General features: G+C 43.3%; 1 protein-coding gene across 3 annotated transcripts in view; it reads right to left on the bottom strand.

The window, feature by feature from the left end:
• Nucleotides 1-15,979, bottom strand: part of phrf1 (PHD and ring finger domains 1) — a 195,397-nt gene that overhangs the window by 77,769 nt on the left and 101,649 nt on the right. For all 3 annotated transcript variants that reach the window (XM_072272921.1, XM_072272922.1, XM_072272923.1), the window contains 2 exons: nucleotides 10,710-10,891; nucleotides 3,651-3,789 (listed from right to left, as the gene is read on the bottom strand). In XM_072272921.1, the coding sequence (XP_072129022.1) occupies nucleotides 3,651-3,789; nucleotides 10,710-10,891 (321 nt within the window). The remainder of the gene's footprint in view (nucleotides 1-3,650; nucleotides 3,790-10,709; nucleotides 10,892-15,979) is intronic.

The following is a 15,979-nucleotide window of genomic DNA, read 5'->3' as shown; positions in this document are numbered from 1 at the left end:
AGTCCATGTGTGGAAAATTAAAATCTCCACTGGGTTCTCTTCCAGGTAAGGTGGGACCTGTACAAAAGGGACAGTTTGCACCTGAACTGGAGTGCAACTAATATCCTAGTAGGAAAGTTTGTTAATACTGCATGGTGGGGTTTAAACTAGAGTTGCAGAGGGATGGGAACTACAGTGCAGAACAGCTAGTGGAGAGGTTGTGGAGACAGATATTGGTAATCTTGCGACATAGAGGACTGCAGAGTTTTGCTTCCAAATAAGCTTAATGCCTTCTATGCTCACTTTGTTCACCAGAACAGGGAGGAACCATCGCGCACCCCATGTCTCTCGATGATCTTTTGGTCTCAGTATCTGAAGACAACATGCAGGCTGCCTTCAAGAGTGAATCCATGGAAAGCATCTGGTCGGGACAAAACATCTGGCTGAGAACTGAAGACTTGCATCGGCCAAATGGCCGGTATATTCACGGGTATCTTCATCCTCTCACTCTGGCAGTGCGTGACAACCACCAGCTTCAAGCAGGCTTCAATCGTGCCGATGTCCAAGAAGAGTGCGGTAATCTGTCTAGATGACTATCGCCCAGTGGCACTTACATCCAGAGTGATGAAGTGTTTTGAGAGGCTGGTGTTGAAACGCATCAGCTCCTGTCTGCATGGTGACTTGCATCCACTCCAATTTGCCTACTGAAGCAACAGGTCTACAGCAGATGCTATCTTGTTGCCTCTTCACAAAACCCTGGAACTCTGGACAGCAAAGATGCATACATCAGGATGCTCTTTATCGATTACAGCTCAGCATTTAATACAATCATCCCTTCAAAACTAATTAGTAAACTCCAAGAGATGGGCCTCATCACCACCTTGTGCAATTGGCCCTTGGATATCCTCACCTGCAGATCCGTCAGTTCGGATTGACAATCTCCCTCAGTACAGGAGCACCACAGGATTGTGGGCTTCAACCCTGCTCTAACTTGCTTTACACCATAACTCTGTGGCTAAGTACAGTTCCAACACCATATATAAGTTTACTGATGACACCATTGTGGGCTGTATAAAGGTGGTGATGAATCCGCATGCAAGAGAGAAACTGAAAATTTGACTAAGTGGTGTAATAACAACAACCACTCACTCAATGTCAAAAAGACCAAGGAACTTCAGAATAGTAGACTTCAGGAGAGGGAAATCAGAGGTCATGAGCCAGTAATCATTGGAGGATCAGAAGTAGAGAGGGTCAGTAGTTTTAAATTCCTGGGTGTCACCATCTCAGAGGACCCATCCTGAACCTGTCATATAAATATAATTGTGAAGAAAGTACGACAGTCCCTCTACTTCCTCAGGAGTCTGTGGAGATTCAGCATATCATCAGAAACCTTGGCAAACTTCTATAGATGTGTGGTGGAAAGTGTGCTGACTGGCTGTATTATGGTCTGGTATGGGAACACCACTCTGAGTGGAAAATCCTACAAAAGGTAGTGGATTCAGCCCAATACGTCATGGGTAAATCCTTCCCGACCATTGAGCACATTTACATGAAATGCTGTCGTTGAAATGCAGCAGCCATCATCAAAGATTCTCACCACCCAGTCCGTGCTCTTTTCTCGCTGCTGCAATCAGGTAGAAGGTACAAGGGCCTCAGGACTCACACCAGGTTCAAAACCATTTACTACAGCTTAACCATCACGCTCTTGATCAGAAGGGGACAACTACACTCATTTATTATTATTTCATGCTTGTTATTTATTGTTATTTATTTATAATCTGCACTTGCACAGTTTTACTGTTTATAGTTGATGTTTACAGTTTACATATCCCATTACAGTTACTGTTCGATAGGTTTGCTAAGTATACCCACAGAAAAAGAATCTCAGGGTTGTATGTTGTGACATGTATGTACTCTGATGATAAATTTTACTTTGAACTGTGACCTCAGACAAAGTCAGGAATCAAAAAGTTGAGCATGGTGCAACTAATGCCCATATATTTCAATGCAAGAAGTATCATACAAAAGCCGGTTGAGCTCAGGGTGTGGAGCAACACCTGAAATTATGACATTGTAGGCATAGTTGCAGGAGGGGCAGGACTGGCAGCTCAATATTACAGGGTTCCATTCTTTTAAATATGACAGAGGAGAAGGGATTAAAGGAGGAGAGCTGGTGTTACCAGTCGGGGAAATGTCAGAGCAGTGCTTTGTCAGGATAAACTGGAGAACTCGTCTAGTGGGGCATCATGGGTGGAACTGAGAAGTACGAAAGGTATGACCCCCAATATACAGGAGGCAACACTGGGACCGGATACAGTAGATGACCCCGACAGACACACAGGTGAAATGTCACCTCACCTGGGAGGTCTGTTTGGGCCCCTGAATGGTAGTGAGGGAGAAGGTGCAGAGGCAGATGTAGCACTTGTTCCGCTTATAAGGTGAAGTGCCAGGAGGGAGATCAGTGGGGAGGGATGAATGGACAAGGGCGTCTCGTAAGGAGCGATCCCTGTGGAAAACAGAAAGTGGGGAGGAGGGAAAGGTGTGTTTGGTGGTGGGATTTCTCACACATTTCTTACTGTAATTTCTAGTTTATTAGGTATTGCAATGTATTGTTGCCGCAACAAAAATGTTCACAATATATGCCAGTGACATTAACCTTAATACTGATTCTGATGCATGCTGTATTAATACAGCCCTTGCTGCTCATCCTTGTACACTTCCATCAGAACTCCCCTCGTCTACTAAACAAGCTAGATATGTCAATATTTGAAAGGTCCAAAACTGAAGGCAGAATACAGGGTTGATGGTAGGATTCTTTGCAGTGTAGTGGAACTGAGATATCTTGGGGTCCACTTCCATAGAACCCTCACAGTTACCACACAAGTTGATAGGGTTGTTAAGAAGGCATATGGTGTTCAATGTTCAAAGTAAATTTATAATACATATATTTCATTATATCCTACCCTGAGATTCATTTTCTAGTGGGCATGCATGAGTGTGTTGCTGTTCATTAGTTGGAGGATTGAGTTCAAAAGCCACGAGGTAATGTTGTAGCTCTATAAAACTCTGGCCAGACTAGACCACACTTGGAATATGGTGTTCAGTTCTGGTTGACTCATTACAGGAAGAATGAAAAAGCCTTAGAGAGGGTGCACAGGAGATTTACCAGTATGTTGAATGGATTAGAGAGCACATTTTATGAGGAACCAAGAAGGAAGAGAGAGAAAGGTTAGATTGATCTTGGAGTAGGTTAAAAGGTCAGCACATTATGGGCTGAAGTATCTTAATGGTACTGAAGTGTTCTATGTTCCATACCAGTTAGAAATTCAACTGGTCAGTCCCCCCTCTGCTTTTAGCACCTAGGCCACTAATCATAAATATATCTCTTAGTTTTAAATATACTCAATGACTTAGCCTGCACAGCCATCTGTGGCAATGAACTCCAGATTCAGCTCCCCCTGGCCAAAGAAATTCCACATCATCTCTGCTTTAAGTGGACATCCCTCTATTCTGTGGCTGTGCCTTCTGGTCCTAGACTCTCCCACAATAGAAAACATCGTCTCCAGATCCACTCTGTCTAGGTCTGTCACCCTGTAATAATACTGTGGGTGATGCAGCAGGGCCTGGACTAGTTGCGCTTTGTGCATGTGCATCAAGCTGGACACCATTACCTGTCCTTTTCCTACGTTTCTTTGTGCTTCGAACTCGAGGGGTGAGGGGCCGGTGGTATACAGCCGTATTTAAGCCAGCAACAACACTCTCGATGGTTTCATCCAGCAAGCTTGCATTCATCAGGTACTGTGGAACGTCCTGCAGGTACAAAAGATGGCACTGTTACAGCCTGAGCTTAATTACACTTGGCTGGGCTTGTTCAGTGCAGTCCAACAGCTGCAACCAGTAAACTCACCTCATCTCTATGTAATAGAAACAAAAGAATACGAGTCAGGAATTTACAGCACAAGCAAGCCATTCCCACAAGCAAAAATCACAAGCCAGCTATCCCAACAGGCAAAATCCGTTAACTACTCTGATAATGGAGATGATCTTCGAGAAACACAAGCCAGGCAAAATCTGTTGTTTATTATTTTATTTATTTAAAAGGCGGGAGGTGAGAAAGCAGGGTTAAATAAGAGCCGTGGACAATTCTGATTTGATGGAAAGGGACGTGAAAGCACAGAGGAACATCTGGAGAAATTTCTGAAACGCTCGTTCGCTGTTGTCGTTACTGCGCGGTCGGGAATCTTTCGGAGGGAAGGCCTCAAAATCCCCAGCTTTGCCTGCTGTTGGCGACCAAGAAGGAGGTTGAATCGTTCGGACAGAGATGGTGCTCAGTACTCGGTGTCGGAAAGTTGATCAGAGCTCGAAGTTTTCGGATGACCCAGAGTCGGACCGTGGTCGGGTATGGCAGGGAGAGTTTTTCTTCCTTCTCCCGTCTGCGTGAGATATGGGACATTTGAGAGACTTTGAACTTTTACTGTGCTCACGGACTTCTTCATCAAGTTATCGTATTCTTGCACTGTTGTAACTGTATGTTATAATTATGTGGTTTTTGTCAGTTTTTCAGTCTTGGTCTGTCCTGTGTTTTGTGATATCACACTGGAGGAAATATTGTATCATTTCTTAATGCATGCATTACTAAATGACAATAAAAGAGGACTGCGTGTCTTCATAATCTAAAAAAATAAAAAAAAATTATTCATTCGGATACAGCTTGGAATAGGCCCTTCCAGCCCTTCGAGCAAGGCTACCCCACAATCCTCCAATTCAACCCTAGCCTAATTATGGGACAATTTACAATGACCAATTAACTTACCAACCGGTATGTCTTTGGAGGAAGCTGGAGCACTCAGAGGAAACTCATGCAATGCTCTAGCTTTATAAGACACTGGTCAGGCCGCACTTGGAGTATTGTCAACAGATTTGGGCCCCACATCTCAGAAAGAATGTGTTGTCACTGGAGAGAGTCCAGAAGAGGTTCACGAGGTTGATTCTGGGAATGAAGGGGTTAACATTTAGCAGCTTTGGGCCTGTAATCACTGGAATTTAGAAGAATTCGGGGGATCTCATTGAAACCTACCGAATGTTGAAAGGGCTAGATAGGGTGGATGTGGAGAGGATGTTTCTTCGGGTGGGTTTATCCAGAACTGGCGGGCACAGCCGCAAAATTGATGAGCGGTCTTTTAGAAAAGAGGTGAGGAGTAATTTTTTTAGCCAGAGAGTGGTGAATCTGTGGAATGCTCTGCTGCAGACTGCGGTGGAAGCCAAGTCCATGGGTATAGTTAATGCAGAAGTTGATTGCTTCAGAGTGTCAAAGGATATGGCAAGAAGGCAGGTGTATGGGGTGGAGTGGGATCCGGGATCAGCCATGATGGAATGGCAGAGCAGAGTCGAAGGTCTGAAATGGCCCAATTTTGCTCCTGTCTTATGGTCTGATCACCTGTGATGCCCTTACTATTGAAGAACCGATCAAGCTTAATGGATGGCACGGTAGTGTAGTGGTTTGCGCAATGCTATTACTGCTCAGAGAGTTCCTGAGTTCGGAGTTCATTTTAGTATTGCTAAAACTTACTTTACCTATCTTGGTATTAAAATTACTAAAAATTTTATGGATCTCTATAAATATTTTTTTCCATTAATTGACTACACCAAACAAATGCTTTCTAAATGGTCACCTATGACATTATCATTAATAGGTCAAATTAATGCTATTAAAATGATAGTTTTACCGAAATTCTTATATATATTTCAGGCAGTTCCTTCCTTTGTTCCTAAAAAGTTCTTTGACAGAATAGATTCTATAATCTTATCTTATATTTCCATAAACCATAGAACCATAGAAACTACAGCACAGAAACAGGCCTTTTGGCCCTTCTTGGCTGTGCCGAACCATTTTCTGCCTAGTCCCACTGACCTGCACATGGACCATATCCCTCCATACACCTCCCATCCATGTATCTGTCTAATTTATTCTTAAATGTTAAAAAAGAACCCACATTTACCACCTCGTCTGGCAGCTCATTCCATACTTCCATCACTCTCTGTGTGAAGAAGCCCCCCCAATGTTCCCTTTAAACTTTTCCCCCCTCACCCTTAACCCACGTCCTCTGGTTTTTTTCTCCCCTTGCCTCAGTGGAAAAAGCCTGCTTGCATTCACTCTATCTATACCCATCAGAATTTTATATACCTCTATCAAATCTCCCCTCATTCTTCTACACTCCAGGGAATAAAGTCCTAACCTATTCAACCTTTCTCTGTAACTGAGTTTCTCAAGTCCCGGCAACATCCTTGTAAACCTTCTCTGCACTCTTTCAACCTTATTTATATCCTTCCTGTAATTTGGTGACCAAAACTGAACACAATACTCCAGATTCGGCCTCACCAATGCCTTATTTTAAACAATGAAAATACTAGATTGAGTAAACCCTTTTGCAGAAATTAAAAAAGGATGGTGGTATGGCTTTGCCAAATTTTAGAATGTACTATTGGGCAATTAATGATTGATGGATTCACTATTCAGAGATACATGAATGTCCTTCATGGTTGGATTTGGAGGAAAACTCGGTGAAGGGGCTCTTTTTGGCCTCTTTACTGGGAGCTCCTCTTCCCTTTTTGTTTTCTAAGATTAGTAGACAAGATTTTAATCCCATTATTAAACATACATTAAGAATTTGGTTTCAGTTTTGTAGATTTTTTGAGTTAAATAATTTTATTCTTTCCAGTAATATCCATCTCAATTACTTTTTTAAACCATCAATTTTGGATAAGGCCTTTTTAATTTGGAAAACCAAGGGAATAATAACTTTTTCACATTTGTTTTTAGGGGACTGTTTAATGTTTTTTTCTCAATTAGTGGATAAATATGATTTATCTAATGTACACTTTTTTAGATATTTACAAAATAGGAATTCTTTACATGGTTTGTTGCCAAATTACCCTTTTGCTTATCCACTTAATATGACAGATGCTCCCTTTCAGTTTAAACCATTTCAGAAAGGGTTGATAGCTATAATCTATAAACGGTTATTGAAGTCACGAATGATATCAAATGATAAAATTAAATGTGCTTGGGAATCGGAATTTTAAGAGTCATTTTCAGATAGTCAATGGAGTAAACTTTTTCATTTGGTTAATAACTGATCTATTTGTGCCCGTCACTCCTTGATACAGTTCAAGGTAGTGCATCGGGCCCATGTCAAAGGATAAACAAGCGCGTATTTTTTCCAATATCAATCCTATTTGTGACAGATGTGATATTGAGGTGGCCATTTTAACTCATATGTATTGGTCTTGTATAAAGTTAAATAACTTTTGGAGAGATGTTCTTAAAATGCTATCAAAAGTCTTGGATCAGGATCTCTCCCCGTGAACTGCATGTGTTTTCCCTGGTTTCCTCCCACAGACCGAAGACAAACCAGTTTGCAGGTTAACTGGACATTGTAAATGGTCCCGTGGTTTGGCGAGGGTTAAACAGGTGCATTGTTGATTGTTAACTGGGCATTGTAAATTGTCCTGTGGTTCGGCGAGGGTTAAACAGGTGCATTGTTGATTGCTAACTGGACATTGTAAATTGTCCTGTGGTTCGGCGAGGGTTAAACAGGTGCATTGTTGATTGTTAATTGGGCATTGTAAATTGTCCTGTGGTTCAGCGTGGGTTAAACAGATGCATTGTTGATTGCTAACTGGACATTGTAAATTGTCCTGTGGTTCGGCGAGGGTTAAACAGGTGCATTGTTGATTGTTAATTGGGCATTGTAAATTGTCCTGTGATTCAGCGAGGGTTAACAGGTGCATTGTTGATTGCTAACTGGACATTGTAAATTGTCCTGTGGTTTGGCGAGGGTTAAACAGGTGCATTGTTGATTGTTAACTGGGCATTGTAAATTGTCCTGTGGTTCGGCGAGGGTTAAACAGGTGCATTGTTGATTGCTAACTGGACATTGTAAATTGTCCTGTGGTTCGGCGAGGGTTAAACAGGTGCATTGTTGATTGTTAATTGGGCATTGTAAATTGTCCTGTGATTCAGCGAGGGTTAACAGGTGCATTGTTGATTGCTAACTGGACATTGTAAATTGTCCTGTGGTTTGGCAAGGGTTAAACAGGTGCATTGTTGATTGCTAACTGGACATTGTAAATTGTCCTGTGGTTCGGTGTGGGTTAAACAGGTGCATTGTTGATTGCTAACTGGACATTGTAAATTGTCCTGTGGTTCGGTGTGGGTTAAACAGATGCATTGTTGATTGCTAACTGCACATTGTAAATTGTCCTGTGGTTCGGTGTGGGTTAAACAGGTGCATTGTTGATTGCTAACTGGACATTGTAAATTGTCCTGTGGTTCGGTGTGGGTTAAACAGATGCATTGTTGATTGCTAACTGGACATTGTAAATTGTCCTGTGGTTCGGTGTGGGTTAAACAGGTGCATTGTTGATTGCTAACTGGACATTGTAAATTGTCCTGTGGTTTGGCAAGGGTTAAACAGGTGCATTGTTGAGCCATGCGGCTCATTGAGCCGGAAGGGCCTGTTCCCGCCATAAAGCTAAATAAATATTTTAAAATCAAATGAAAATCAACATATATTTATGAAGTGTAAGTAAATTTGACAAGTTTGGTAGAGTTCTTTCTGGATGTAACAAGCAGATATGATATTTTAGAATAGTTGTCGCAATGTCTTTACTTATGACCGAATTTCAAATGAGGGTCACAGTTAGTTGCAAGAAAAATAAGGTTATGATAGTAGGCCATTTTAACTTTCCACATACTGACTGAGGCTCCCATACTGTAAAACGGATGAATAGGATAGAATTTCTTAAACACGCTCAGGAAAGTTCCCAACTAGACAGAGAGTACAATACTGGATCTATTAGAGAAAGAGACAGTGCACGAGGCTGAAGTTTGTGTAGGGTGATCATAAGTCCATTCTTTTTAAAGAAAATCACAGGAAAGGATAGGTCTGGTGTTCAGGTTGTGAATCTAAATGAGAGAAGGGCCAATTTTGAAAGCATCAGAAAGGATCTGGCATGTGGAGATTGGGATAGGTTGTTTGGTGGGAGACATTCCACCAAAGGGATGCTTGCTAGGTGGGAGACATTCAAATGTACAATATTGAGAGTATAGAGTTTGTATTTCCTGTCAGAATAAAAGGCAAGGATAACAGTTTTAAGGAACCTTGGTTTCTAAGAGATATTGAGGCCCTAGTTAAAAAAGGTGTATAGCATATAAAAACAAAATGAGGTCCTTGAGCAGTATAAGAATTGCAAGAGAACACTTAAGAAGGAAATCAGGATGGGCAAAAGAAAGCATGGTGTTGCTTTAGCTGGCAAGTTGAAGGAGAATATCAGGCTTCTACAGATATATTAAGAACAAAAGGATAGTAAGGGACAAAATTGGTCCTCCAGAAGATCAGAGTGGTCATCTATGCATGGAGCTGAAAGAGATGGGGGAGATCATAATTGGATTTTTTGCACCTGTATTTACTTGGGAGACGTATGTCCATGGTAGGTCATGTCTAACCATGAGTTTTTAGAGAATTTTTTGAGGAAGTTGTTAAAAAAGTTGATGAAGGCAAGGTAGTGGATGTTGTCTATAAGGACCTCAGCAAGGCATTTAACAAGGTCCCACATGGTGGCTGGTCAAGAATTTTCAGTTGCTTGGCATTCATAATGAATTTGAAAATTGGATTAGATGATAACTTGATGGGAGAAGCCAGAGAGTGGTTGTAGATGGCTGCCTCCCTGATTGGAAGCCTGTGACTTAGGGTGTGCCGCAGGGATTGGTGCTGGGTCTGTTGTTGGTTGTCATCCATATCAATGATGGATGATAATGTGGTTAATTGGATCAGTAAATTTTCAGAAAATACCAAGATTGGGTGTGAGAAGGCAGGGAGGGGTGAGTATATGGAACAAGTTTCCAGAGGAAGTGGTTGAGGCAGGTACAATGGTATCATTTAAGAAACACTTGGATAGGCACATGGAAGGGTGGGGCTTTGAGGGATATTGGACAAATGCAGGATTTCATGCATAGCTGGGAGGACACCATGGATTGTTTAGGCTGAAGAACCTGTATCTGTACTGTATTGATCTGTGACTATGACTGTGCATAGTCTGCTTCATTAGGGTCACATTTAAAGTGGCTGGTGAAGGAAGATGGTAAAAGATCAGCCATGATCTCCATTGCATGATGAAGCAAGCGTTAACATATGAGGAGCTTTTGATGGCTCTGGGCCTATAGTCACTTAAGTTTAGAAGGATAAGGTAGAATCTCATTGAAGCCTATTGAAATTTGAAAGGTCTAAACAGAGTGAATATGGAGAGGGTATTTCCTATAGTGGGGAGTCTGGGCCCAAAAGGCACAATCTCAAAGGTACAGTGGATTGAGAACAGAGATGAGGAGGAATATCTTTAGCCAGAGAGTGCTGAATTTGTGGAATTAATCTGGAGGTCCAGTCAATGGGTATACTTAAAGTAGAGGTTGATAGGTTCTTGGATAATCAGTACAACAAAGGTTACGGAAACAAGGCAGGAAAATGGGATTGCAAGGGATAATAAATCATCCAAGTGGCCTAATTCTGCTCCAATGTCTTATAGTCTTATAAATGAGGAAGTGCACACAGATGAGTGTCTCTCACCTGCTTCTACTTCTGATCTTCTGCAAATGGCCCAGTTTGGTTTCTGATTCCTATCACTGAACATTGCATTTAGCATTGCCACAGCATTGTACCCCGAGTTCAACTCACCCTGATCTGATGCGCACGGGTGATCCGACTCCTGTTCACATTTGCTCGGACCCGCTCACTCTGACGAGTCCGCGCTATGGCCCTCGTTCTTCTGGCCGTTGGACGTAACCGGGAGGTGGTGGGCTCTTGGGGTGCATCAGCAACGAGGAATGCAAGCTCCTCATCATCGATCTCTTCATCAGCTGCAGGGATAAGACAATAAAGTGAAATATTGTTTCTGTCTAGCTTCACTCTACACAACCTTCTCGTTTAGTGAGAGATCCACCCCACATAACCTTCCTGGTTAGTGAGGTCTCCACTCTATGTAACTTTGTAGTTTCGTGATGATTTGCACTCCACGTAACCTTCTCATTTAGTCTATTCCACATAACCTTTCCAGTTAGTAAGAACTCTACTCTATGTAACCCTCTCACTTAATAAGATCTCCACTCTACATAACCTTCCTGTTCAGTGAAGATCTCCACTCTGCATAACCTTCTCATTTAGAGAGAACTCCAGCCTACGTAACCTTCTCACTTAGTGAGATTTCTAGTCTATGTAATCTTCTCATTTCAGACCATAAGACATAAGAGCAAAATTAGTCCATTTGGCCCATCGAATCTGGTCCACCATTTCATCATGGCTGATCAATTTTTCCTCTCAGCCCCAATCTCCTGCCTTCTCCCTGTATCCCTCATGCCTGACCAATCAAGAATCCATCCTCTGCCTTAAAGATGCATACAGACTTGGCCTGCACAGTTGGCTGTGGCAAAGAATTTCACAAATTCACCATCTTCATCATCTCCATTCTAAAAAGACACCTCATTCTTCTGAATTCTAGTTAATACAGGCCCAGAGCCATCAAACATTCTTCATATGACAAGCCATCTAATCCTGGAATCAATTTTGTAAGCCTCCTTTGAACCCTTCCAGTTTTAGCACATCCCTTCTAAGGGGCCCAAACCTGCTCACAATACTCCAAGTGAGGCCTCACTACTGCTTTATAGTCTCAACATTACATCCTTTCCTTTACACTTCATTTCTCTTGGAATGAATGTTAACTTCACATTTGCCTTCTTAACCGCAGACTCAACCCGTAATCTTTAGGGAATCCTGCACAATCACTCCCAAGTCCCTTTGCGCCTCAGTTTTTTGTATTTTCTCTAAATTTAGAAAACAGTCAATCCTTTCATTTCTTCTACCAAAGTGCATGATAATACACTTCCTGACACTGCATTCCATCTGCCATTTCATTGCTTATTTCCCTAATCTGTGTAAATCCTGCTGTAGACTCTCTACTTCCTCAAAACTACCTGCCCCTCCTATCTGTGTATCACCTGCAGACTTTGCAACAAAGGAAGTTATTTGGAAACAGAAGCAGAGTTAAGGTGGCGCTAAACGGCGACTCTTTGCTTGCATCTTTCGAAACAGCTCTATTTCCATCTTTATTATCTTTATTTTTCTCTTTCAGAGTTCTTTTGAAGACCTTGACCTGGAGTTACACACTGACTTTGGTTCTCTGCATGAATGGGACCCATTCTCGGGGTTTCAGGACTGGCCATTGTTTGGCACGCCAAGGGTTCGGCCTGACAGTCTGGCTCGTATTTGGAAGCCTCAGATCTTGGGGCTCTGGAGATGGGCAGATTGAGGGTCGGTGTCATAATAGGAGACACGTATGTCATTGGGGGAGTTGAAAAAACTACTGCTGTGGGCCCAAAGACCCGAGACCTTTGCGATCTTCAGGCACAGAGCTCGAAAAAAGCAACGTAACAGGTTTTTAACATCGTAAACCAGCGAGTTGCTGTTATGTCTCCCTGCTCGCTGGGAAAATGGAGACATCTCCCTCTCTCTTACTAGGGGGAGAGAGAGAACATGTGGTGTGTTGAATGCCGGGTGTAACACGAAGTCTTTGGGTCTTTGCTATTGCTTTGCTCACACTTCAGTGCTCGGTGGTGGTGCTGATGATTGCTTTTCTTGCCGGTAGGGGGAGGGGGATTGTTGTTCACTGCTACTTACGCGTAGGAGTGGGGAGTTGGGGGGGGGGACTTCAGGGTTCCCACGTTTAACTATCATTCATCCTTTGTGGCACTTCTCTGTTTTCATGGATGTTTGCGAAGAAAAAGCATTTCAGGATGCATATTGTATACATTTCTGACATTCAATTGGACCTTTCAACCTTTGAATAATTCCATCATCCAAATCATTAACAAATAACGTAAAAGTAATCGGCCCCAACACATATCCCTGTGGAACTCCTCTAGTAACCAGCAGCCAACCAGAAAACCCTTTATTCCCATTCCCTGTGTGGATGAGTGTGTGCCTACAAAGGCTTACTGTGCATTCCCAAACCAAAAGCCAAGGACGAACCAGGAGGTACGTCGTCTGCTGTGGCATTCAAGTCTGGTGACCCAGGCCTGTACCAGAAAAGCAGGTATGATTTGTGGAGGGCTATCTCAAGGGCGAAGAGACAATTTTGAACGAGGTTGGGGGCGACATCGGATGCACAGCAACTCTGGCAGGGTTTGCAAGACATTACTTCCCACAAAGTGAAACCCAATAGCATGAATGGCAGCGATGCTTCACTACCAGATGAATTCAACACCTTCTATGCCCATTTTGAAAGGGAGAACACAACTACAGCTGTGGAGATCCCTGCCGCACCTGATGAAGCTGATGTTAAGGCTGTCTTTAACTAGAGTGAACCCTCGCAAGGCAGAACATCCAGATAGAGTACCTGGTAAGGCTCTGAAAACCTGTGTCCACTAACTAGCGGGAGTATTCAAGGATACTTTCAACCACTAACTGCTACAGGCAGGTTCCCACTTGCTTCAAAAAGACAACAATTATACCAGTGCCTAAGAAGAATAATGTGAGCTGCCTTGATGACTATCACCCGGTAGCACTCACATCGACAGTGATGAAAAGCTTTGAGAGGTTGGTCATGACTAGACTGAACTCCTGCCTCAGCAAGGACCTAGACCCATTGCAATTTGCCTATCGCCACAATAGGTCAACGGCACACACAATCTCAATGGCTCTCTCCATATGGTTTTAGACCACCTGGACAACACAAACGCCTGTGTCAGGATGCTGATCATCAACTGTAGCTCAGCATTTAATACCATCATTCCCACAATCATGATTGAGAAGTTGCAGAACCTGGGCCTCTGTACCTCCCTCTGTAATTGGATCCACAACTTCATAACCGGAAGACCACAATCTATGCGGATTGTTGATAATATCTCCTCCTCGCTGAAGATCAACACTGGCACACCTCAGGGGTGTGTGCTTAGCCCACTGCTCTACTCTCTATATACACAAGACTGTGTGGCTAGGCATAGCTCAAATACCATCTATAAATTTGCTGATGATACAAACATTGTTGGTAGAATCTCAGACAGTGACGAGAGGGCGTACAGGAGTGAGATATACCAACCAGTGGAGTGGTGTCACAGCAACAACCTGGCACTCAACGTCAGTAAGACAAGAGCTGATTGTGGACTTCAGGAAGAGTAAGAGGAAGGAACACATACCAATCCTCACACAGGGATCAGAGTGGAAAGAGTGAGCAGTTTCAAGTTCCTCGGTGTCAAGATTTCTGAGGACCTAACCTGGTCCCAATATATTGATGTAGTTATAAAGGCAGCAAGACAGCGACTATACTTTATTAGGAGTTTGAAGAGATTTGGCATGTCAACAAATACACTCAAAAACTTCTGTAGATGTACCATGGACAGCATTCTGACAGGCTGTTTCACTGTCTGGTATTGGTGGGTCGGGTATGGGGGGGCTACTTCACAGGACCGAAAGAAGCTGCAGAAGATTGTAAATTTAGTCAGCTCCATCTTGGGTACTAGCCTACAAAGTACCCAGGACATCTTCAGGAAGCGGTCTCTTAGAAAGGCAGCGTCCATTATTAAGGACCTCCAGTACCCAGGGCATGCCCTTTTCTCACTGTTACCATCAGGTAGGAGGTACAGGAGCCTGAAGGCACACACTCAGCGATTCAGGAACAGCTTCTTCCCCTCTGCCATCCAATTCCTAAATGGACATTGAAGCTTTGACACTACCTCACTTTTTTTAATATACAGTATTTCTGTTTTTTGCACGATTCTAATCTATTCAGTATATGTATACAGTAATTGATTTATCTATTTATTTGTTGTTACTACTTTTTTTCCTTCGGCAATTGAATAGTGCACGACTGCACAAGCACGTGAAAGTTGGACCGTGAGGCAGCGGGAGAGTTAAAAAGCCAGCAGATTAACGGAGCAGGCGACGTAGTAGCGGGAAACAGGATAGGAAGGCTTTGGCTCGAGTGGCTTCAGCGAGCAGAAGCTGAGGACGAGCTTGCTTCCAGTGAGATAAGGCTGGGTAAGCTCCTTTAGTTAATTTAATTACCTTAGGAGTAGGTACTGGAGGCAGCAGTTAGGGCAGTTGAGTGCTCCGTTTGCAGGATGTGGGAAGTTAGGGCGAGCATAATAGTCCCTGATGACTACACCTGTAAAAGGTGCATCCAGCTGCAGCTCCTGACAAACTGAGTTAGGGAACTGGAGCTGGAGCTGGATGAACTTCGGATCATTCGGGAGGCAGAGGCAGAAATAAACAGGAGTTACAGGGAGATAGTCACCCCTAAGAGTCAGGAGACAGGTAGCTGGGTGACTGTCAGGAGAGGGAAGGGGAATAGACAGAATGAGCAGAGCACCCCTGTGGCCGTTCCTGCCAATAGTAAGTACATCGTTTTGGATACTGTTGATGGGGACGACCTACCAGGGACAAGTTGCAGTGGATGCGTCTCTGGCACCCAGACTGGACCCTCAGCTCAGAAAGGAAGGAGGGAAAAGAGGAGAGCAGAAGTGATAGGGGATTCGATAGTTAGGGGGACAAATAAGAGGTTCTGTGGAAGAGATCAAGAATCCCAGATGGTCTGTTGCCTCCCTGGTGCCAAGGGCCGCGATATCAAGAATTGAGTTCACAGTATTCTCAAGAGGGAGGGTGAGCAGCCGGATGTCATGGTCCATGTAGGCACCAATGACGTGGGTAGGAGGAGTGAGGAGGTCCTGAAAGGTGAGTTTAGGGGAGTTAGGTGCCATGTTAAAGGACAGGGCCCCCAGGATAGCAATCTCAGAATTGCTACCAGTGCCACGTGCAGGTAGGTTTAGAAATAGTAAGATAGTGCAGATCAACATGTGGCTGAAGACATGGTGCAGGAGGGAGGGCTTCAGATTTACAGATAATTGGGCAGTTTTCCAGGGAATGTGGGACCTGTTCCGGCAAGACGGTTTACATCT

The sequence above is a fragment of the Mobula birostris genome, chromosome 11 (genome assembly GCF_030028105.1).
Source record: "Mobula birostris isolate sMobBir1 chromosome 11, sMobBir1.hap1, whole genome shotgun sequence".
Taxonomy (NCBI): Eukaryota; Metazoa; Chordata; class Chondrichthyes; order Myliobatiformes; family Myliobatidae; genus Mobula; species Mobula birostris.
The sequence above is the reverse complement of the archived record's forward strand: the minus strand, read 5'-3'. Positions and strand labels throughout refer to the sequence as shown.